The sequence below is a fragment of the Dermochelys coriacea genome, chromosome 15, assembly GCF_009764565.3.
Source record: "Dermochelys coriacea isolate rDerCor1 chromosome 15, rDerCor1.pri.v4, whole genome shotgun sequence".
Taxonomy (NCBI): Eukaryota; Metazoa; Chordata; order Testudines; family Dermochelyidae; genus Dermochelys; species Dermochelys coriacea.
The window spans coordinates 785030-810369 of record NC_050082.1 but is presented as its reverse complement, the minus strand read 5'-3'; the positions used below and the strand labels follow the sequence as shown (position 1 = coordinate 810369).

The window sequence follows — 25340 nt, the reverse complement described above, 5'->3', positions numbered from 1 at the left end:
ACAGCAGTGAGCCTCTGTTAGCCCACCTGGGATGCTGTTAAAACCATTCTTCCAGCTCAGGAAGTGTTTCCAGAAAAAATACTTCATATCTTGATGACTGACTTGATTTCAGTGTTTGCCCAGTGGCTCCAGATAAGCTTTGTAACTCTATGCTAACTTTTGTTTTGCAGATCTCTGTCTAAAAATCCTTCGGGAAGATAAGAACTGCCTGGGGTCACGGCAGATAGTCAAGTGGTAAGTGAATAACAGTGAAACTTAGGGCTTGCCTACATGAACAATTAGACCGCGACAAGATGGGGTATGAATCTATCCTGCACTAGTCTGCTGCACTCCAATGTCCGTGTGCACCCTGCTGGTATGCATTGACGGTTTGCTGGAGCGCTTCAATCTAGTCTTCTTTGAAATGGGACGAGCTCAAAGTGCATTAAAGAGCTGTTAACCCACGTCAGCAGGGTGCACTCAGGCAGTTAGACTGCAGCAAGCTTGCGTGGGATTGATTTAATCTCAGTTTTCCGCAGTCTAACTGTTGGTGTAGACAAGTCCTATGATTTGATTATGCTGAACAGCAATATGGCATTGTACCACAGGCCTTTACTTCCTAAATTTGAAATCCTTCAGGGCCAATGGTATTGGATTTGGCAAAGCAATACCCACTGATTTATTATAAAAGCTATGTGTGCTTGGCACTGTATATAACGAAGACATGGTCCCTCTCCAACGAGCTTCCAATGTAAATGTGATCTCATTGACCTCAATGAGAGCGGGATCAGGCCCTCAATTGAACAAACAAAGCAGGTAAGGGAGGAATGAGGCTCACTCTAAACAAAGTTGTGAGGTTACTTGTTTCCATAGGTTATCTATTTGCTATTTCTAGTTTTTAAAGTGATTTTTATGCTTGATTGATTTTTAACTAGTATGTGCCGTTTTTTCTCTTTAATGGAAGTTGTGTCTGTTTCTGGGGGCATAACTAGGGCCCTTAGCTTTCTAGAGTTATAGTTAATAAATGCATTTCAGAAACACAGAGAGAAAGGTGGGTGAGGTAATATCTTGTGTTGGACCAACTTCTGTTGATGAGAAAGACAAGATTTCAAGTGTATACAGAGCTCTTCTTCAGGTTTCAGAAACATGGCGTTACTCCTTCCTATCAGCAGAGGGAGTTGTTATAGGGAGTGTAGCACTTCTGTGTTGCTTAAATACTGTAAGAGCCCAATCCTGCAAATACTTATGGCTCAGTTATCTTCTGTGTCCTGTAAGCACCAGGCTCAGATGAGGAGGCTGCAGAGGAGCCATATACAGTTCTCCAGTCCTGGGGCCAGTTCTGCACTGTCTCAGGATAGTTTAGAGCAGCCTAAAATCATGATTGCAGCAGCACTCCAACCATGCCTCCTTCCTCATCGCTATGCCAAAGGAACACCCAGCTGGCTGGATCCATCAGCACAAAGAAACCAGAATGGGGCCAACGATCTAGCCATTACTACCCAGTCTACGGTTTACTATTTTGAGTAGTCCCAGGACGCCTAGTAAGAAGTGTTCACAGGAGCAGAGCCTTAGTGTATAAACTGTGCACACATATGGAGGGGAGAAGAGACCCTTAATTGCTGAGTGACCTGAAGAGGGCGTTACAAGCTAAAAATGCTGTCAGCTCTGTACTGCTTAATGTTTGTAAATGTGCACTCTAAACTCCATCTAATAAGTAAGGATTTCCTGCTGCTAGACTGGCATGACTAGTTACTAACATTTCTTTCCTGGCAGGATTCAGGGCTCTTTTGATGCTTTGGAAAAGAACTATGTAAGTTTTTGTTTGATATTTTGGTAATATATCTTTCTTCACAAACAATGGGCAAAATTCCGCTCCAGTTTTCCTTGTGCATTCCTGCAGGGAGCATCTCTGCTATATATTCGCCAGTGATCCCAGTGGAAACTGTACATACAGAACAAGTACACAATAGAGATCTGTGCCACAGGGAAGGAAGGAAAGCTGCTCTGTGTGTTTGTGATGTGGACTCTTACTCCTTTAGCTAGCGTAGCGTAGTAACCATTATTAGCGTCTAGACCTGCTTGTTGTGAATGGTTTCCACACTAATTTGCAGGCTGCAGGGTTCTCCCCTGCATTCTCTCTTCTACATTCACATCCTTTAATGGATGGATGCAGATTCTGTCAGTCAAAGCAAATCTCTCTCCCTGCCTTTTTTCTTTGCCATATTCTTCTCTGCTCCCTCTTTCCTTTACCCCTTCTTTTACCATCTCCTTGCCTCAGACTTATATCGGTGTAACTACATTGCTCAGGGATGTGAAAAATCCATACCCCTGAGCGACATCGTTATACTAACCAACCACCCCCGACCCCATGTAGACAGACAGTGCTATGCTGAAAGAAAAGCTTCTGCTATTGATATAGCTACTGCCTCTCAGGGAGGTGGATTAGCTCTGCCAACTGAAGACCTAAGAGCGTCTTCACTTAAACACTACGGCGGCGTGCAGCTGTGCCAATGCAACATTTTAAAGTGTAGACCTGCCTTGAGTTTAGATTTTCTTTCCTTTTTGTATTCTTTCAACTACAAGGCTTGAGTACCTGGATTCACAATAAATGCACATTTTTAAGTAATCCCAGCCCTCACTTACGCAATCTGAGGAAAATCTGACCTGTAAATACAAAGTGCTGATTGCTCTCTGTGTGTCAGCGTTGTTCATCAGACTGTCATCTATATCAGAATGACTCTTACCTAAACCAGATGGATTCTTGTCAATATCTGCACTGCTGATCAGACAGACGCTTGTCTATGTCAATTCTACTGTTGTCATAGATGAAATGATGTGAAATGTTCTGAACTCAAATACTTGCTTACTGACCATTCAAACAGTCAGCTTTAAATACATAATGGTCGCCACCATTTACAAGAGATTCAAATCCTCATACTTCAGAGCATAAATCAACTTCTAACTGATAGGGATTAGGAAAAAACTCCTCTGAGCAGTTATTCCATAATTATCCACTCCCAAGTTTTTTGCACATTCCTTTGAAGCATCTGGTGCGGGTCAATGTCATGGAGATGGTACTGGACCAGGTGGGTCACTGGTTTGATCTACTGAGGCAGTTCCTTTGTTTCAGTAAGCAAGTGAACTAATTCTTTCTCTAGCCAAAGCTTTCAAGTGGTTTACAAGGCTAGTGTCAAGTACAGTTCCTTGCCATAGTGTAGTCCCTAGGTGAACAAGTTGTTAGGTGTCTGTGATGAGATCCATATCAGAGATCAAAGACTGAAACCTCGTAGCTAATGGCAGGTGGGGTAAAAACAGTGAGATTCATAATAAACAAAGGGATCTTATATTGGACTTGAATAGAGAAGGATGCCAGTATCAAGTAGCTTTAAACAGAAGTAATCTGTTAAGCGAGAACGCTGTGAGGCGAGACTGGCTATACAGCTATTTTATAGATAGGGCCCTACCAAATTCACAGTCCATTTTGGTCAATTTCATAGTCCTGGGATTTAAAAAATAGTAAATTTCATGATTTCAGCTATTTAAATCTGAAATTTCAGTGTGTTGTAATTGTAGGGGTCCTGACCCAAAAAGGAGTTGAGGGGAGGGTCACAAAGTTATTGTCGTGGGTGGGTGCTGTACTGCTAAGCTTACTGCTGCAGGCGGCAGTGCTGCCTTCAGAGCTGGGCAACTGGAGAGCAGCAGCTGCTGGCCAGGAGCCCAGCTCTGAAGACAGAGCTGCCGCCAGCAGCAGCCCAGAAGTAAGGATGGCCTGGTATAGGATTGCCACTCCTTGCTGCTGCTGCCTGCAGAGCTGGGCCTTCAGTCACCAGCCGCCACTCTCTGGCTACCCAGCTATGAAGGCAGCATAGAAGTAAGGGTGGCAATACCATGATTCCCCCCCCCCCCAAAACCTTGCGACCCCCACACAACTCCCTTTTGGGTCAGTACCTCCAATCTGAGAAATGTTGGTCTCCCCCCTTGAAAACAGTATAGTATAGGGTAAAAGCACACAAAAGACCAGATTTCACTGGGGGAGACCAAATTTCACGGTCTCTGATGTGTTTTTCATGGCCGTTAATTTGGTAGGGCCTTATTTATAGATCTTTGGAAAAATGTGATTGTTTTTCGGGGTTGGCTACCTTCAGCACGCGGCTCACCAGGGTAATCCGCTGGCGGGCCGCGAGATGTTTTGTTTACCTTGATGCGGCCCCCCGCAGCTCCCATTCCTGACCAATGTGAGCTGCGGAAAGCGGTGGGCCGCAGGGATGTGCTGGCCGCCGCTTCCCGCAGCTCCCATTGGCCGGGAACGGCAAACCTTGGCCACTGGTAGCTGCAGGGGGCTGTGCCTGCAGACGGTCAACATAAAGAAAACGTCTTGCGGCCGCCAGCGGATTACCCTGATAGGCCTTGTGTCGAAGGTTGCCGACCCCTGATGTAGTTAATAAAACTGGCCACAGGGTGTCACTGATGTTGCACCCAAGTGCATCTGAATTAGCAAGGGTATGTATGAAAAGCCCTGACTTGCAAACCATTGAATGTATTTAGTCCTTCATTACTCGAGGCACTTAGATTTTGACTAGGCTCTTATCTTCTCTTCCAGTTACATATGGCTGTCCTGGCAGTAAGTCGTTCGTTAAATGAATGCAAGGTGTTTTCCTTCCCCACAGTGGTTGGATGAGATGTTAAACCAAGGTCCCTTCTGCCCATCTCTGTCCATAATTAGGGAGCGTTAAAGAGCTCATAGCAATGGAGTTAGCCTCAGTTTAGAAGCAATAGCTTCTCTCTTCACAAGTTTCAGAGTAGCAGCCGTGTTAGTCTGTATTCGCAAAAAGAAAAGGATTACTTGTGGCACCTTAGAGACTAACAAATTTATTAGAGCATAAGCTTTCGTGAGCTAAGTGAGCTGTAGCTCACGAAAGCTTATGCTCTAATAAATTTGTTAGTCTCTAAGGTGCCACAAGTACTCCTTTTCTCTTCACAAGATAAATGTTAATTTCTTAGGTTGCATGGGAACATTTGCTGGATGCAGCTTTTGCCTCCATCAGTGGTGCAGCATATTCATCCTTAAATCACTAAGGCCATGTCCACACTAGGAACAGTTTACTGGTATAGGAACACCAGTATATAATCCTGGCAAAGTGCTCCTGGTGTGGATCCAACTAAAGATGATTTAGTTGGGGATTGGTCCTGCTTTGAGCAGGGAGTTGGACTAGATGACCTCCTGAGGTCCCTGCCAACCCTGATATTCTATGATTCTATGAAAGTAAAACAACCCCCCACAAGCAAAGCAAGCTATACCAGTAAAAGCACAGCTTTGCTGGTATATCTGCATCTACTGTAGGGACTTCTTTACACCCCTGGCTGATGTACCTGTGCCAGCAGAAGTCTGTAGCGTAAACAGAGCCCAGGTCTAGGATACTGATTACAAGCACTGCCATGTGCTTCACATTGCTGCTTCCTTCTGCCTATGCCCCAAACAGAAATGGGCAACTGCCTCCTTCCCTTCCCCTCTCTATGAGCACTCTCTTCAGTTGCCTTCTTGTTACCGCTGATGGGACAAACGCTTTAGCCCTCAGGTTTCTGGCAAGTTGCCATTGGCACCCTTGGTGTTGCAGAGATTGTGCACGGCCAGCCTCTGACACATACCTTTGTAAAGCACTTGTAGGTATTCTAGACACCAGAGCGAAGATCCGGGTAACTAATCCTCATGCATGAGGGCATTCATTGATCGCTGCTGAGGGTCAGGATGGGATCTCCCCTGAGCCCTGCAAAATTTCACACTTTTCCACCTTACTCTGTAGCAACAGGTATTGGCTGCTGCCAGAGGAAGGCTATTGTATAGACAGTCCTATGGTTTGATCTTTTATGGAGAGCTTGGCCCCGGAGCAGTGAAGTTGCGTCATTGCAAGCATTGGCCCGGGCTATACAAGCCAACCCCAAACCAGCAGCTTCACTGTTCCCAGATCCAAGCTAGCGAGATTAAAGCTAGGTTGTGTATATCAGCTCAAGCTGCAGTCACAGCTAGGGCGACCACCTTTGTTGGATGGAAATAAGGGAAAGCCACATGAAAAATAAGGGACAGCGCTTTATTTTAAGGGACATTTTAGGGAAACACAATTTACCTTAGCGTATCAAGTGTAGATTTCTGCTGCCCTCCAGTATACAATGCAATTATGATCAGGATCAATTTAATGTTTAAAATGGTCAGGAGACATCGCTTAAGTGAAGGGATGGGTGGTCACAATCCAGGATTGCAGTCTAGACATACCCCGTGTTCTTAGGGCATGATAGAGATTCAATTGTTTGTTTACTTCTCACCTCTACATTTTATCAGAGAGAAAGATGCATTCACTATACTTTCTTAAAACAGATTTACACCAATCCCAAGGAGCCACAAGTAAGGAGTAGTCAAGCTCTACTTAGGGGGAAATCAATTGCAGGGGTGAGTTGTAGTATATTTGGAATGGGCTCATAGGGTTAAATTCTGCCTTGATTTGACAGGTATGCATGGCTGAGCGAGGAGACATAAGCTACCTCTTTCTCTTATGCCTTCACCCCAGCAGACCAACTCGGATGCCAGGCAGAGTGGTGATCCAGTGCCCCTGTTGAGCACTAGGCTGTGGGCCTGTAATGTTGCACCTGGTGATGCTTGTTGGGTAGCTCAGGGGCATAGGTAGGACCTTGCTTCCTTCTGCTGAAGACCAGAAGCAGGAGGTGAGGATAATGCACACTGTTCTTTTATGCACCAGCTGTCAGCAGCACTGTTAAAGGGTGACTTTCAGCCTGATCAGAGAGGTCCACTGCCAGGCCTACTCACCACTTCAGCCCTGGGATGTAGGTGGTGCATAGAGCATGTGATGGTCCTTTTGTACAGTGGTGAATGTCACCCTGCTCTGTATTGCCCCGTGAGCCATTATGTCTTCATCTGTCCTGTAAAGACAGAACCTTTGCTCATTCACTACTGTTCCACTGCCCCCCCAATGCGGCTCATGGAAGAAGAGCAAGAATTTACTCCATATACTTGGCTACCAAGGCTGGGATTATTATCCCCCTCCAAACCCTTACCGAAATGCCCTTTAAATGTGTTATAGCCAGAGCTGTTTATGGTTTCTTATTTTCCTCAGAAAATTTTGAGTTTTCCGCAAAATATCGAAAACGGAAATATTTTCATTCTGATATGCTGCCGCTGTCCCATAGGAGTTGTAGTTCCAACACCTCACGCTCCCATTCACCTCTATGAGTTCCCTGGTAGGACTGCATCTCCCATGATGCACCAGAGGCTCCCTCTTGGCAAGGGAAGGGGGTGGCCAGGGTGCACCACAGGTCCCTCTTGGCAGTGGCAGTTGCGTGGCCTGGGTGCATCACACAGATGTAGTCTGGCTGGGGAGCCTGGCCCTAGAAGCAAATGGGAGCAAGAGGCACGTGAACTAGAACTCCCGTGAGACCCTGCAGCAGCATTTCAAAATCAACATTTTTCTGTGTTCAGGAGAAAAATTTTGACAAAAAATTATTTAGTCAGAAACCCAGTGTTCCATCGGAAACCCATTTGGATGCAAAATTTTCAACCAGCCCGAAGCATAGCATTACTAGCGTAAGCTCTAGTTAGCATGCCGTTTGCATTATGGCCTCCTGTTTTAAGTGGCTCCTGATTTTTCTCCCCCAACTTCCTTTTGAGTTGGAGTTTCTCATGTTTCTTCTCAGCCCAGAAGTGAATTTGTATTTGCTTCTTTTAAGAAAATCTGCAGATGATTTTTGAGATCAAAATGGAGCCTAGTCAATAATTTGATCCTGCTAGACAGGCATAAGAATGAGGAAGCATGGACACCAGAGAGTTTCCTGCACAATCTATTGAGCTTTCTTTGGGAGCATGTTACTGAAAGACTTGTTTTTTTTCTGCTCCCTTTGTGAATGTCTAGAGGGTGACTGAGCTGTATCAGTTCAAATTCAAGTATACAAAGGACGGGCCCCAGATGGACATCATCAGGTAATGGCTCTGTTTTATTTCTGAAAAATACACAGTGATAAATTTGTTTCATCAAAACATTTTTAAAGTGAAAACTATCCCTTGTGGTTGTATCATGCACCCCTCCAATATCACGAGGTGCTGAATGGCTTCATCTGCCATTGAACTCAGTGGAAATTAAGGGTACTCGGCATCCTGCTGGATCTGAACTCCTGCGCTGATGAGCTTACATATCACAGTACATGTACTGTAACATCTAGATGCAGCAGAGCTGAATTAAGGACAAGATTGATGTATCCCACACCCACTCTGTGTAGCACTCTGCTGGTGGCGGCTGGGCCATACATAGAATTTGACGAGCCTGCTACAGCCTCGGCTAACAGAGCAGGGTGTTGTACTTTAGGCAGTAGTGTCGTGCTTTGAAATTCAGAGGTCCCACGTTCGATCTCTGGCTGCCAATGACCCACCCTTGCGTGCAGCATAATATCGACACCCTGGGGATTGTCTTCTTCAAACATTTGTTCGGCTCCCACTGTAGGTGTACGTGCCCTGTGTGCGTGAGCCTGGAATCTTTTAGCTGGCAGTGTCTGCTGGGGCTGTACATGTGCCCCATCTGCCCCCTACGGCAGGGTGTGAAGGGGGGGGCAGCCCCAACAGCTACTCAGTTCTTTCTCACTGGCCATGGTAGCAAGTCACATCCCACAGTGTCCTCCTGCTTCCTCTTAGCATTTTAGTAGTTTAGAGTTGTAGATAGTTAGCTTGGAGTTAATGTATTTTCTTGGTAAATTTAAGTTAAGCTTGCTGCTAAAACAAACAAACAAACAAACATAAATTAAAGCAATTTTGCTTTCTATGAGTCTTTCCTCAGTACCAACGACTAAGTCTGATGGCAGAGAACAGGTCTCTGAGCTTTAAAATCTGCCCTGCCTGCAAGACTGTTCTGCCTGCCCATGATGCATCTAGAAAGTGTTTAGGCGAGTCTCATATCCCTAGCTAGTGTGCCATTTATAACTCTTTCTAAACACATACAGAGGGCTCACGATGCCGGTTTAAAATTATTTTTAATGGAAAGATCTATGTGGAGTGTCTGACTCTGAGGTACCCCCTTGGGAACAGTCTCTTCTGGCTTTGAAACCAGTTTCAATGAGTGCTTCAGCTATAAGAGACATCTTTCTGGGAGATAGATCTTTCTCCTCAGAAGACTTCATGCTGCTGTCAAGCACTCTGAGTCTTCTTGTCATTCATCCTCAGGTCAATCAGTAGTTCCTGCTGCCGGAGCCAGAAAAGAAGATCTCCAGACAGGGCTCAGCATCGATTGCCATCCCTGGTACCAACAAAGAAGAGGACTTGTCTAAAATAACTCCTTTGAAACCACATTGGTATTGTGAGACTTCAAAGACTGGGAGGATCATGTTCCTTAGCTATGGTACTGCATCCTATACCTTCAGTGACTGACAACATTATCTCGGTACTGTGAGCATCACTACCATATATCTTGGAGTCATGGGTGCTTCCTTCTTCATCTACTAAAGTTGCTTTGACATCACCTTCTATCACAGGAGTCCCCATTGCTAGATTTCTGTCCTTTTTCTCCAGTATGCAGGACTCTTTTGGTACCACAGCCAAATGTTCCGAAGATGAAATTTTTTCCGTGTCCAAGCTCTGTGGTGTTGGTGATTATCTTTTATGCTGTCAGATGTGAGGCTCTTCCTCTTTCTACACCTCAGGAATCAGCACCTCTGTGAAAGGAATTTTATACATTTGCATCCTCATCTTTGCATGGCATCAGGAGCCCTTCTAGGAAATCTCCACCTCATCTAGCAACATGTGAATGGCCTTGGAAGGAGTGCTTCAGAGAGGTCTCATTCCCTGGTTTCCACATTTGTAGTATCATATGCCCTTCCCATGTGGTTTGTAAACCTGGCCCTCTTGGTCTCTATGGAGACCTCAGCCTCTTCCATCAACTGCTTATTTATGTGTCTCAAGAACCAGCCTGTGGGAGAATGCTCCCCGCCTGCCCCTGGCCCCCTGGACCTTGTCATCAGTGCCTGCCCCCGTGAGCTCCGGCTGCCCCCTCTGCGTTACTGAACCATGCCTATGACACAGTTGTACATGCTCATGCTCCATATTTTTAATTTCCTCATCCTTGTCTCCTGCCCCGACACCAAATGGCAGGGCCTCCTACCACCTGTGGAGGGTGAGGAGCCCTGCTGGGCCAGTCTGTATTCCACCTTGGTTCCATGGCCTGCCAGGAATATTAGTTGGTGGCTCCTTCATGGAACCGTGTGCACAGGCATGTACTTGGTGCAGTACAGCCCCCTTCCTGACATTTGCCCCTTCTGTGGCGTGAGGGAGATCCTGGTGCACATCTATCTCGAATGGACCAGGCTGCAGCCCCTTTTCTGGCTCCTCCAGAACCTTCTCCTCAGCTTCCGGCTGCAATTTTCCCTGGACCTTCTGATGTCTGCACACCCTATCCATGGCCCCATGAAGTTGCAAGACCTCCTGGTCATCTTCTTCCTGGCGCTGGCCAAGGTAGCTATCCACCATACCAGGAAGAGGATGCTGGACAGGGAGGTGCTCTGTGACTGTGGGGTTTTTCCGCTTCTCGCTTTGCTCACATATCCTCACAGAGTTCCTCTGGGCCGCATCCACTGGCTCCCTGGACGCCTTTGAGGAGCAGTGGGCCTTGTCTGGGGTTCTCTGCTCAGCGTCCCGTTCTGGCTTCCTGCTTTTGACCCTGTGACCCTCACTCCCATTCCTGTTTAATCATTTGTTATCCCCTGCTTTTACTTGAACCCTGGGTTTATTGGCTCCTCCCTTTAGGCTAAGGGAGAGGCTTTCAGAAGCCAACCCGCTCCCAGGATTTCAATAGATTCATCAAGGTCCAGAGTAAAATTGCCCTTTTCCCTTAGGGATTCTTTTAGGGAGTCTCATTCATCTCATCAGGAACTCCTGAAAATTGGTGAGGAAGTCCTCATGGAGGACTATGAGGACCAGCCTGTTCCTTGGCCATCTGACATGACCATGACTCTGTCTGATATGACCACAATACGCAAAGTCAGGGCGTTAAAGGAGCTCCTTAAAAGAATGGTGGGTACTTTAGAGATTCTCCTGGAGAATGTCCAGGAGAGGTCACATAACTTATTGACATCCTGCACCCGGTATCCCAAGGTTGTTGGATCATGCCTATTAATGAAAGGCATTCTCGAGTTTGCCATCTAAGAGGGCAGATCATTTGTATTTTTTGAGGCGTTTGACTACTTTGTTACACAGCCAGGCCATGGGTCTTTGGTTGTAATGATAGCTTAGGAAAGGTCTAAGCTGCCTGGCCCCCTAAACTAAACCCAGGAACAAGGAGCCGAAGCAGATGGATCTTCTGGGGAGAAAAGTTTACGCATCTGCTAGTTTGCAGACTCGCATAGCTGATAATCAAGCCTTATTGGCTAACAACAATTTTCTTCAGGGGAAAGGTTTTACATCTGTCTGAAAAACCTCCTCAGGAGACCATAGATTCATAGAAACTAAGGTCAGAAGGGACCATTCTGATCATCTAGTCTGACCTCCTGCACAGCGCAGGCCACAGAATCTCACCCACCCACTCCTATGAAAAACCTCACCCATGTCTGAGCTATTGAAGTCCTTAAATCATGGTTTAAAGACTTCAAGGAGCAGAGAAGCCTCCCTCAAGTCAACCATGCCCCATGCTACAGAGGAAGGCGAAAAACCTCCAGGGCCTCTCCAATCTGCCCTGGAAGAAAATTCCTTCCCGACCCCAAATATGGCAATCAGCTAAACCCTGAGCGTATGGGCAAGATTCACCAGCCAGATACTACAGAAAATTCTTTCCTGGGTAACTCAGATCCCATCCATCTAATATCCCATCTCAGGGGATTTGGCCTATTTACCCTGAATATTTAAAGATCAATTACTTACCAAAATCCTATTATCCCATCATACCATCTCCTCCATAAACTTATCAAGTAGAATCTTAAAACCAGATAGATCTTTTGCCCCCACTGCTTCCCTAGATGAACTGAAGGCAGTGGTTACAGAAGCCAGTTGGTGGCCAAGACAGCTCTGCATGCCTCACTGGATGTCTGACACTGCAGTATGTTCAATGACTGCTGCAGTCACTAAAACAGGGGTCGGCAACCTTTGGCACGCGGCCCATCAGGGTAATCCCGTGGTTTGCCGCGAGACATTTTGTTTATGTTGACTGTCCGCAGGCACGGCTTCCCGCAGCTCCCAGTGTCAACAGTTCGCCGTTTCCACAGCTCCTATTTTTACTTCTCTGTTAAAATTGTGTGTTTGGTAGTCATCACCTTGGCTGGCAGGATAACCAAAATTCAAGATTTGATGATTCATTCTCTGTATACTTTGTTTCCTAAGGCATCATCCAAATTTTTTACCAAAAGCATTTTTAGTCTTCCATATAATTTATTGCCTTACCAATATTTTTTCGTAAGCTTCAAGATTCTCCAACAGACACTAAACTCTACTCACTAGACATACTTAGGGCTATGTCCTTTTATTTTTCCAGAAAAAAGCCTTTTCTTAAATCATCTCAACTTTTTGTAACTTTTGGTAGCAAGCCTGTATTCTCTCAAAGACTTTCTAAATGGGTTACAGGCCTCATTAAAATGTCCTGTTCTTTGAATAAACTACATGTAGGAGCCTAAGTCTCATTGCGAATTGATGGAGTTAGGGTCCTGTGTCTCTTAGGCAAGCTAGAAAATTTTATCCCTGGACTAACATGTCATGTTAGGACTGAAGTTAGGGCATTCAACACACTTCAATTAGAACAGGACAGACTTGAACATAACCTCTTTGAGTTTGTTGTACATGTGATTCTCACACATTTCCCCCCATTACTTAGAGGAAAATTATTTAGAAGCTAGTCAAGTAGGTGAAAGGCACTTGCATCGTGGCTGCTTGTGCCCAATTTAGTCGTACTAACAAGTGAATCATGACGCTTGTATAATGAAGTTTACTGCCCCAGTTACAATATCTGTTCACTTGTCAATTACACGATTCTTAACTCTGGACTATTGTGTTCCTTCATGCCATCTCCCACTGTTGAAAGTCTGCGTCACTTCCCTATTCATGCTAGGCCTACATAAAAGCACTGAAGCTCTGTTACTGTAGTGCAAGACAAACCAGTGGGAGCTGAATATTTTTAATTGGGGTTTGGACATTAATGATTCAGTTGCTCTTTTGTTTTGGCTACAGCACCAAAATGAGCTTTGCAAAGGGGGTGAGCAGTGAAGAGATTAAGAAAGGTAGCATCCTGCTGATCCGTAAGCTGTACCTCTTAATGCAGAACCTCGGGCCCCTTCCCAATGACATTACCCTCACCATGAAACTCTTCTACTACAGTGATGGTAAGTGGAGAACAGTCTGCCCTGTCGAGCTGATTTCCCCTCCTGTTAACTCCCATGAGCAACACATGCCACCGTAAAAGGGAACAAAGACTAGAAAGGTGAAATCTGGACCCAGAAATCTGTTGTGATGAGACAGCATGTGTCAAGGTTCCTTCCCCACTCTGAACTCTTGGATACAGATGTGGGGACTTGCATGAAAACCCCCTAAGCTTATTTTTACCAGCTTAGGTTAAAACTTCCCCAAGGCACAAACTATTTTACCTTTCGCCCGTGGACTTTATTGCTGCCACCACTAAGTGTCTAACAAATATATAACAGGGAAAGAGCCCGCTTGGAAACATCTTTCCCCACAAAATCCTCCCCAAATCCTATACCCCCTTTCCTGGGGAATGCTTGATAAAAATCCTCACCAATTTGCATGGGTGAACACAGATCCAAACCCTTGGATCTTAAGAACAAGGAAAAAGCAATCAGGTTCTTAAAAGCAGAATTGAAGAAAAAGTAAAAGAATCACCTCTGTAAAATCAGGCTGGTAAATACCTTACAGGGTAATCAGATTCAAAACATAGAGAATCCCCCTAGGCAAAACCTTAAGTTACAAAAGACACAAAAACAGGAATATACATTCCATTCAGCACAGCTTATTTTATCAGCCATTTAAACAAAACAGAATCTAACGCACATCTAGCTAGATTACTTACTAAGTTATAAGACTCCATTCCTGTTCTGTTCCTGGCAAAAGCATCACACAGACAGAGAAAACCTTTTGTTTTTCCACCTCCTCCAGCTTTGAAAGTATCTTGTTTCCCCATTGGTCATTTTGGTCAGGTGCCAGCGAGGTTATCCTAGCTTCTTAACCCTTTACAGGTGAAAGGATTTTCCTCTGGCCAGGAGGGATTTTAAAGGTGTTTACTCTTCCCTTCATATTTATGACAGCATGCAAAATAGAATAGTACCATTCAGTGCATAAAGATGTGGCACCTGCTTTTTAAGGAAATAGTCACAAACTGTGTAAGAAATACAGCTGGGTAATGGAAAAGGGACACATCCTTTCCCTTTACCTCAGTATGAGGAGCAAACATACTTGGCTAGGTTGGTATTTCTCCAGAAAGTGAGTATATAAATGGTTATACTCATCGATGAAGTGAGCTGTAGCTCATGAAAGCTTATGCTCAAATAAATTTGTTAGTCTCTAAGGTGCCACAAGTACTCCTTTTCTTTTTGTGAATTTAGTTAAACATTCAAGTTTTAAAATCAGATTTGTTTTTGTTAAAGTTGTTTTTAATTAAAATAGTTAAATGAAATATTTAAAAACAAAAATTAAATAGACTATGTCAGCCAGGTCAACATGAGAAACTTAAAATATTGGCTGCTGCAGCTAACTCAGTCGTCATTTTCCTGTTTGTTCATAATCTGGAAAAGAAAAACAACCTTTCCTGCTTTTTCAGATCCCAAACAATTTCTCAGTTTGGAATTAATTAGTCCAAAGGAAGAAAATATTCTTTCTACACTGGCAGAAGAAGCGCCTGCTGTTAAAAGTGAGATTATAATTTCAACAGTCTCTGAATCCAAGTGCTTAAGTGATTTCCACCAGTTCACTGATGTGACTTTCTTTCCAACATCATCACCCTTAGCTCTGAAGTTTATTATAGTTGGCATTATGGAGGGATGATTGCTGGATGTCCATGTCAGAGCAACTCCTCTTCTTCAACAGTTAAAGTTTGACCCTGGTATCAAGTATTGAGAATATTTGTGTAACCCTTCTGCCGGTCAGAGTTTTTTTAATGCTTGTAATTTAACTCTGTCATTGCATATTTCTCTTTTTAAGATCTCACTCAGTTCTTTCCAAACTTCAGCAACGTCATCAATTAAACTGGTTTCAGAGTAGCAGCAGTGTTAGTCTGTATTCGCAAAAAAGAAAAGGAGTACTTGTGGCATCTTAGAGACTAACAAATTTATTTGAGCACAAGCTTTCGTGAGCTACAGCTCACTTCATTGGATGCCGATGAAGTGAGCTGTAGCTCATGAAAGCTTATACTCAAATAAATTTGTTAGTCTCTAAAGTGCCACAAGTCCTCCTTTTCTTTTTTATCAATAAAACAGCGATTTCCCTGCATTTTGTGCAAGGCTACAGAAATAGGCTTCAGGGTACTCAGCATGTGTTCAACATTTCTCTGAAGCCCAATGTTGGGAACTTTGGCTGTGAGAGGGCCATCTATTTTTTTCACGATTTTGTTCACAAACTGTCATCAGATTAGGCCAGTTCTTGATCTAGTGCTCAGAACAGTCCACTGCTGAGTTCCATCGCACGTCCTGTGGGAGAGTTAGCTTGGTTCCTCCTACTTTTTGCAGAGCAGCTGCTGCAAAGTGGTTGTTACAGAAGTATTTTGCAAAAGTCTTTGGCTAGGAGGTGCATCAAATAAGCACTGCAACCTATGTTATAAGCTTGGGACTCTCTTCTAAATAATTTCTTCTCATCTTGGATACATTTGCAGCATTGTCTGTGACCAAGATGCGCACTAGACATTTGAATTTTTTTTCATAGTTTGTTATAGCTTTTACTGCTACTTCTTATAAGTATTCTGCTGTGTGTGCATTTCCTGATGTATCAATTGTTTCTGTAAGGAAGACATTCCCTTCTTCTGTTGTCACACAAGCACATACAACAAGATCATTGTGGACATTACTCCACCCATCAAGACTCAGGTTAACAATTTTACCCTCCAGACGTTTTGCACACTGCTCAATTTCTCTTTCATACACTTTATCCAGAAATTTGCCTGCGACATCTGCTCTGTTGGATGGACTGTATCCTGGTCTTAATGACTGAACCATGTTAATGAAGTGTGGGTTCTCAATCATAGGGAAAGGAGAGTTTGTTGTATAAACAAACTGGGCATTTTTTTCATCAATTACCTCTTTGTGTAATCTGCTGGTTCTTATCATAAACTTATCTATGGTTGTTTCTGGATGATGGAGATTTTTTTTTCTTTTTGCTACATGTGATATACTGTGGCTATGTGATATACATAATGTGACTGAAACACGATCATTGGCAGATAACTCTGAAACTATAGAAAATTATGGTGATCTTGAAGGTGGATAGTCTTCAGAATCCTGTATGTTGAGGATGGATTCTCCTAAACAAAATAAGTCAATGCAGTTATTCATTATTACCATACAGCTCATTTATTATTACTCATTGCCTTCACTGACACTCAGTACTACTTTAAAGGTGAAATTGTAAAAGGAAGATCTGCCTATTTCAGCTATTTATTTTTGATCACAACTGTATCTAAAAAGATAGTACCATAGAGTAACAACTATATTTTTTGCTCAAACATGAGAATTCAAGAATAGTGCAGAAGGAAGGCATACTAAGAAAGAAGTATGAAACAAAAAAGTTTACCAACCTGAAGATCCTGCATGTTCTGACATGTTCCTTTCATCGTCTTCAACACAGCTTCCTCTTGAGAAGGAACACTTCTCATTATATTGTTTCATTCTGGCAACCTGGCCTTGCATTTCTTTGTTGCACTGTTTGCATTTTGCATGCATGCCTGTCTTACCCACAGGTAGAGGAACTTCATTAAAATATTCCCAAACTGGGTCTCTTTTATGGTTCCTGCTGCCATTATAGGTTTTCCCTTCTAGTGAGAGAATAGTGTGATAGATCTCAAATCAATGAAGGCTACACTCAGAAAGACCTCAAGACTTCTGGAATATGCTGCTCAAATAGTTTCACTTTTGTTTCTACTGCCTGTCCCTCCTTTCTCACATTTATCTCCAGACTTCTCCTTCTCCAGATCTATTCTGCCCTCAACAATCTTCTATTCATTGAATTTTTTGAAACTTTGCACTTTTAGAGAGAGGTAAGGGATTGACTCTCTGTACACAAATTTGCAGTGGGAAAATAGAGTTGAGGTCTGTTATTTCTCACCTCTATATATTATTAATTTATTTTAAAACATTTTTGCTGTTAACAAGCATGTTATCTCTGGACACACAAATCCACTGTTTGAGAACTGAAAAACTAAGCATCTCTGATGGTATCTTCTAGACTGAGCACTGAGTTCCATTGGGTAGATAGAAAGATTAACTTAAATAATCTACACAGAAGCTCCTAGCACTCCATAAGATTGAGTACCTAATCCATGAACTATTGGAACTCATTTATAAAACATTTCTTAAACATTTCATGATTATATTGTCTCATATTATAAAATTAGAATTTATAATCCCTATTCTATGATGAGATCTCTTTGAGCTATAATGTATCTTAGTTAAAACTATCTTTAATAGTTTTTTTCCTCAAAAAGCATTTTATCAAAAAAATCCAATTTAAATAAAAATCCAATTTTAGTTATTTATTTATTTATTTATTTTAAATCATTTATTTGTATCCACCCTGTCTTCTGTCTGAGTAGTTCTTGTGGGTAAGGTTTTATTTCTTAGTGCTTGTCTATATGGAGACTTAGTGCATGCAAGATGGGGTGTAAATCTAACTGGACATGTGGACTCTGCTACCACACATTAAAAGTAAGTGCACTCTCTGCTGTACTGTTGTCAGAGTGTCTATTTTTCTACTGTGCTAATAAGCGATAGTCACAAAAACACCACCCTATACTGGAAACCTACTGACCGCTATACTTACCTACATGTCTCCAGCTTCCATCCAGGACACACCATACGATCCACTGTCTACAGCCAAGCTCTAAGATACAACCGCATTTGCTCCAATCCCTCAGACAGAGACAAACACCTACAAGATCTCTATCAAGCATTCTTAAAACTACAATACCCACCTGCTGAAGTGAAAAAACAGATTGACAGAGCCAGAAGAGTACCCAGAAGTCACCTACTACAGGACAGGCCCAACAAAGAAAATAACAGAACGCCACTAGCTGTCACCTTCAGCCCCCAACTAAAACCTCTCCAGCTCATCATCAAAGATCTACAACCTATCCTGAAAATCACAGGTTTCAGAGTAGCAGCCGTGTTAGTCTGTATTCGCAAAAAGAAAAGGAGTACTTGTGGCACCTTAGAGACTCACAAATTTATTAGAGCATAAGCTTTCGTGAGCTACAGCTCACTTCATCATCATGCATCATCATGCATCCGATGAAGTGAGCTGTAGCTCACGAAAGCTTATGCTCTAATAAATTTGTTAGTCTCTAAGGTGCCACAAGTACTCCTTTTCTATCCTGAAAAATGATCCCTCACTCTCACAGATCTTGGGAGATAGACCAGTCCTCACTTACGGACAGCCCCCCAACTGAAGCAAATACTCGCCAGCAACCACACACCACACAACAAAAACAAAAAGAAAAGGAGTACTTGTGGCACCTTAGGAGTACTTTAGGCACAAAAACACTAACCCAGGAACCTATCCTTGCAACAAAGCCCGATGCCAACTCTGTCCACATATCTATTCAAGTGACACCATCATAGGACCTAATCACATTAGCCACGCCATCAGGGGCTCGTTCATCTGCACATCTACCAATGTGATATATGCCGTCATGTGCCAGCAATGCCCCTCTGCCATGTATGTTGGCCAAACCGGACAGTTTCTATGCAAAAGAATAAATGGACACAAATCTGACATCAGGAATCATAACATTCAAAAACCAGTAGGAGAACACTTCAACCTCTCTGGCAACTCAGTAAAAGACTTAAGGGTGGCAATTTTGCAACAGAAAAGCTTCAAAAACAGACTCCAACAAGAAACTGCTGAGCTTGAATTAATATGCAAACTAGATACCATTAACTTGGGTTTGAATAGGGACTGGGAGTGGATGGGTCATTACACAAATTGAATCTATTTCCCCATGTTAAATATCCTCACACCTTCTTGTCAACTGTCTGAAATGGGCCATCTTGATTATCACTACAAAAGTTTTTTTCTCCTGCTGATAATAGCTCATCTTAATTAATTAGCCTCTTATGGTTTGTATGGCAACTTCCACCTTCTCTGTATGTATATATATATATTTTCTTACTATATGTTCCATTCTATGCATCCGATGAAATGGACTGTAGCCAATGAAAGCTTATGCTCTAATAAATTAGTTAGTCTCTAAGGTGCCACAAGTACTCCTGTTCTTATGGAGATGAGAATATACCACAATGTATTTGTTTCTGAGAATGAAATGTTAGTACCTTCTGAAAACAAAGTGCAACTTCAAAGCCACCATGATATTTTGATCTATCAAATCCAGTCACGCTGCTGGACAATGTCTTTAAAGTTGACACGTCTGACATTATAATGTTTACATTTTAGTTAAAAAAGAAGACATGGGAGTGAAGGGGGCAGACAGCATACTCTGCACTAAGGCTTCTCAGCAGGTGAGCATCACTGTGGCTTGCTTGTGGTTAGCATTAAGAAACTCCTGGAGAACTGGAATTCACTACCGAGTCCTTTTATTTTGTCTGGGAGCTTAGTAGGATTTTTTTAAAGAAGAATGAAACATAAATATGATTAAGAATATCAACAGTTTTATTAAATAGGATAGAAGTTTGTAAAGGTTTATAAACCCTCATGGCCCAGGGCATAAACCCTGACTGATGGGGTTTACAAAGACAAGGTGGATAAGGTAACATCTTTTATTGGACCAACTTCTGTTAGTGAAAGAGACAAGTGTTTGAGCTAAACAGAGCTCTTCTTCAGGTCTGGGAAAGACATGGCTATAACAACACTGCACACAACAATGAAAGAAACTTCGTATTGGCAGTTTATTCCATAACTGTCTTCTACAAGAGTTTTTGTACATTTCTCTGGAGCATCCAGTACTGGCCATTGTGGAGAAAGGATACCACACTGGATGGATCATTAGCCTAACCTGGTTTCATTCCCTCTTGGGCATCGTGGAGCAGCATTCCTCAATGAATGTCTGCACCACCACAAGTGGTGTTTGGGGATTATTTGGATCTACTGTCCAAAATTGGATCTCCCATCCCTACCCCAAGAAGGAGTGCATGGGCCACAGGCTCTGTTGGTTCTTTGTCTCTTAGGTAACAGGTTTGTCAAAGCACTGCAGAAAACTTCTTAACAAAGCCCATTTATTTGAACATTGATCAGGAGCCTAGAATTTGATTTTATACTTCACATTTCATACTTGTGGATCTGTACACTGGTCTCCATTGAAAAATCAATATTCACTCACCAGAATGTCTAAGAAACTAATATTTTCCTGTTTAATGTCTCAGATACCATGGGACGAACACGGTTGGTAAACGAGTGCCAGCCACTGAACAATCAGTCTCCAAACAACTTAGGGCTTGATCCTGCCCCAGGTTCAAGTCAATGGAAAAACTCCCATTGACTTGAATAGTGCAGGACCGAGCCCTTACACAGTGAGTTAGTTTGAGTGATCCAAGAAGTGCTCCATGAGCATATTCTCATCGTAATGGACCATGGGATGTCTATCTTTCACCCACACATCAAGTGGAGACCTCAGCTTAACATCTCATTCAAAGGGTGGGAATTTGAACCCATGACTCTCTAACTCAGAGATAAGAATGTGCTACCAAGAGAGCTTTGCCTTTCAGCAGCTAAACTGTCCCTGTCTGAAACATTTGTCATCAGTTTGTCTCTCAAAGATGAAGATCTCTGCCCAGGTTTATCTTTATCAAACTTTAACCACATCTTTCTCTGAAGTACAGCCTCCAGTTTCCTTCTGATTATTGTTTATTCCATCATCAGTGTGAAAACAGGAGCCTTCTTGTTGGTAACTCATTTTGTCCTACTGAATCAGGCTCTGACATCCTTAGTGTGACATCCTGTTCTATTCATAGCATCAGACACATACCTCATGCAGTGTGATGAACTTTAGTCTGCATGCAATGGTGTTGGCGAGGAATTGTGAAGGTGGTGCTTGGAACCATAACGTTGGTGATTGAAAAAACAGAGGATTCACTCTACCCATTGAACACGCCTAAAGAATATTCACCCCTCAAATCCACCTGCACTGCATTGATCTGCTTAACAAAGGGTTTCTTCACTTTATTGACTCTTCAGTACCATTATTATTGGCAAAATATTCATCATGGAAGATTAGAAGTTGGCCAATTTTTTGTTTTTACGTCAATTTCGGGGAAAATGAAATCAGGTCACTAGTCAGAAGAAGCAGATTGTCCTGATAAAGATCGCTAATTTGAATTAATGATTATTTTCCATACCAAAGGGACTTTCTCTTCTTAATGTGTGAGTAGAAAGGAGGCAAACCAAATGACCAGTATAAATTCCACTTGAATGAGGAAGCCAGAGTATTGAGTGAAGTTTGTGGGTTAAAAATTGCCAAATGTGGTCAAGTGTACGTGATCTGAGCAGACATAATCATTTTATCAGACATAATGATTGATGAGTGAATGAAGGCATCCTGTTTTGTAGACAGCTTCCTAGAATTAGTACAGTCTCTTATTACAGATTATTTTTTACAATCAGGTAAATGTTTTCTGATGAGTTCTCTTGTAGAAGAAATCCTGAGGTCTTTATTATGGTTATTCTCTGGTTTCAGAGTAGCAGCCATGTTGGTCTGTATTCACAAAAAGAAAAGGAGTACTTGTGGCACCTTAGAGACTAACGAATTTATTTGAGCATAAGCTTTCGTGAGCTACAGCTCACTTCATCGGATGCATTTGGTGGAAAAAACAGAGGGGAGATTGATATACACACACAGAGAACATGAAACAATGGGTTTATCATACACACTGTAAGGAGAGTGATCACTTAAGATAAGCCATCACCAGCAGCAGGGGGTGTTGCAAGGATAGGTTCCTGGGTTGGTGGTTCTGTTGTGTGGTGTGTGGTTGCTGGTGAGTATTTGCTTCAGACTGGGGGGCTGTCTGTAAGCAAGGACTGCAACAAAGCCTGTTGCCAACTCTGTCCACATATCTATTCAGGGGACACCATCATAGGGCCTAATCACATCAGCCACACTATCAGAGGCTCGTTCACCTGCGCATCTATCAATGTGATATATGCCATCATGTGCCAGCAATGCCCCTCTGCCATGTACATTGGTCAAACTGGACAGTCTCTACGTAAAAGAATGAATGGACACAAATCAGACGTCAAGAATTATAACATTCAAAAACCAGTTGGAGAACACTTCAATCTCTCTGGTCACTCGATTACAGATGAATTGGAATTAATTTGCAAACTGGATACAATTAACTTAGACTTGAATAGAGACTGGGAATGGATGAGTCATTACACAAAGTAAAACTATTTCCCCATGTTATTTCTCCCCCCCACCCCACCCCACCCCACCCCCCACTGTTCCTCAGATATTCTTGTTAACTGCTGGAAATAGCCTACCTTGCTTGTCACCATGAAAGGTTTTCCTCCTTTCCCCCCCCTGCTGCTGGTGATGGCTTATCTTAAGCGATCACTCTCCTTACAGTGTGTATGATAAACCCATTGTTTCACGTTCTCTGTGTGTGTGTATATAAATCTCACCTCTGTTTTTTCCACCAAATGCATCCGATGAAGTGAGCTGTAGCTCACGAAAGCTTATGCTCTAATAAATTTGTTAGTCTCTAAGGTGCCACAAGTACTCCTTTTCTTTTTGCGAATACAGACTAACACAGCTGCTACTCTGAAACCTATAAATATAATGTACACCTACCTTAAGGACACTGCCAGAATGGTGTAGAGGGGGCTTTAGTATAAACCAGGCCCTTAAATGTGACCATAAACATGGCATTGTAGGGTTCCTGATTTCCCTCAGTGACTGCAGATCAAATTTTACAAGTTGAAAGTTGAGACCAAGATTTTCAAAAGTGACTGACATGATTCTGGAAACCTCAATATTTGGGTGTCCAACTTGAGACATCTTGTAAGGACTGGGTATTCAAAAAGTGCTGAGCACCCATCCTTAGTAGATGAGGCCTCTTTAAAATGTCAAAAGTTGAACACCCAAAAATAGAGGTTCCCAAAATCATCAGTTGCTTTTTAAAATCTTGGCCAGAATGCTGTTATTTTTTTAACTGCCAGTCCTACAAACTCACCTTGGGATCTGAGTCAAGCTGCTTCATTCTGTCTGTCTGTCTTGTGCATCATCACCAAGTCAAAAGCTTGTGCAATTGAAAAGTGGACATTAACATACAAATAACAATGTGCAATTGAGCTGCCCTATTAAGGCTTAAATTGGGCTCATAAAAAGCAAGCGAGAAGTACTGAAAGCTGTAGATGAGCTCTTCATAGGGATAGATTCCAGCTCCCCCTCCCATAGCTGTAAAGGGAAAGCAGGATTAGAAAGTATTAAAGTCTTATTTTTGTCCATAAGGTCAGCAGATGTGACTTGGGGGAGACATACAGGGTTCAGATCTGTCGAAAAAGAAAAGACCATTGTTGTTATTAGTTATTGTTGTTTTGTTTTATGTATTATTTGCATTACGATAATCTCTAGGAGCCCCAGTTGTTGACCAGGATCCCATTGTGTTAGGTGTTGTACAAACACTGAGCAAAAAGATGGACTTTTCTGACTATAAATACACTTTTTAATAAAGGCCTTAGGGATAGGCTTACAGAGGGACTTTTACACATATTGAATCTAAAGCAGAAGCCCCTTCACTTACTTTTCATACTACTTCTATATTTTTCAATGATTGAACAGGCTTGGATTTAAACAAGAACTTGCTGCTTCCAACCAAAGCTTCACTTCCTACTTAATCCTCCAGCGTTAGACAAAAGAGACCATATCCTCACCTGGTGTACATTAGCCTAGTTCCGTTGACTTTAATAGAGCTATGCTGACTTACATCAGCTGAGGATCTAGTCCACAATTCTATATTTTGATATCATGCTCCTCTCCACTGCTATTCTAGTAGATACCAACCTTTGAGTGGGGTAAGATATAGAGTTTCTACCTAGTGTTTTCATATATGGACACCTGCTAATGGAAGCGGGATCTTGCAGTTAAATTAAGGTGTGTTTTTGAAGATTTTAGTAGACTGCTCTCTGTGCTCATGTTTCTTTGAAGTTTTTGATCCATAGAGCATATTGGTGGCAATATCTTGGGGTAGGAAGATAAAGATATTATGACAGAAACATTTGTGTGTTTGATATTAAATGTTTAACACCTAATCTTTCTTGAATGGAAGTTCAGAAAGTTCAAGGCTATGTCTGATTGTTTGTGTCTTTTGTGGAGACTGAGGGCTCCATCCTGAAAAATGATTGGTACTTTCAATTCCAACAGAGTGCTCAACAGCTTTTAAGAGGCATTCAGCAGATCAGGCCGTTAGGGTATGTTTCTTTTCAGAGTAGCAGCCGTGTTAGTCTGTATTCGCAAAAAGAAAAGGAGTACTTGTGGCACCTTAGAGACTAACAAATCTGTTCCGGTAAAACTGTGGTACTGAGTCTCACAGGGCTTGGGCTCTGGGGCTAAAATAGCAATGTAGATATTCAGGCTTGGGCTGGAGCCTGGGTTCTGAGGCTCCATGAGCAGGAAAGGTCTCAGAGCTTCCAGCCTGAGCCTGAATGTCTATACAGCAACTTTATAGCCCTGCAGCCTGAACCCTGCAAGCTCGAGTCAGCTGACCTAGGCTAGCCACAGCTGGTCTGCAGGTCTTTTATTTCAGTGTAGGTATACCCTAACTCAGTGATTCTCAAAATATTTGATTGGGGCCCCCTTCTTTGTGTCTACAGTTGTTTACCCTCCAACCCCCACAAGGACATATACCAACCACCAGCTCTGAAGGCGGAGTGGAACAGCAGCTGCTGGCCGGACACCCAGCTCTGAAGGCAGCATGTGCCAACAGCAGCACAGAAGTAAGAGTGGCAATGTGAAAAGTGATATTTGTCAGTATCACTTTTCACAGCAGATTTAGCGCCCCATTGCCACCCTTATTTCTGTGCTGCTGCTGCTGCCAACCCAGGGAAGCCGGAGCCCCCCCACCTCCCAGTGAGGCATTGAGGGAGGGGGAGGAAAGCCCAAGCCTGGATGGCAGGGTTCCAGCTGTCCTCTTTATCCCCACCTTCCTGGTTTGTACGGTCCTTCTGCATAAGC

At 42.9% G+C, this 25340-nt stretch overlaps 1 protein-coding gene and 1 long non-coding RNA gene across 2 annotated transcripts in view; one reads left to right on the top strand and one right to left on the bottom strand.

The window, feature by feature from the left end:
- The window catches only part of LOC119843807 (HORMA domain-containing protein 2-like), a 28841-nt gene extending 15403 nt beyond the window's left edge, over positions 1–13438 (top strand). The window contains 6 exon segments of the mRNA XM_038373691.2: positions 171–234; positions 1753–1789; positions 4580–4600; positions 6350–6376; positions 7896–7963; positions 13175–13438. Coding sequence (XP_038229619.2) covers positions 171–234; positions 1753–1789; positions 4580–4600; positions 6350–6376; positions 7896–7963; positions 13175–13403 — 446 coding nt within the window. The 3' untranslated portion in view covers positions 13404–13438.
- Positions 71–16942, bottom strand: LOC122456788. Its single transcript, XR_006275854.1, has 4 exons — positions 16740–16942; positions 16243–16466; positions 14935–15053; positions 71–81 (listed from the first exon to the last, which is right to left on the bottom strand). It is a non-coding gene; the product is annotated as an uncharacterized LOC122456788 (long non-coding RNA).
- Positions 16943–25340: the final 8398 nt, after the last annotated feature.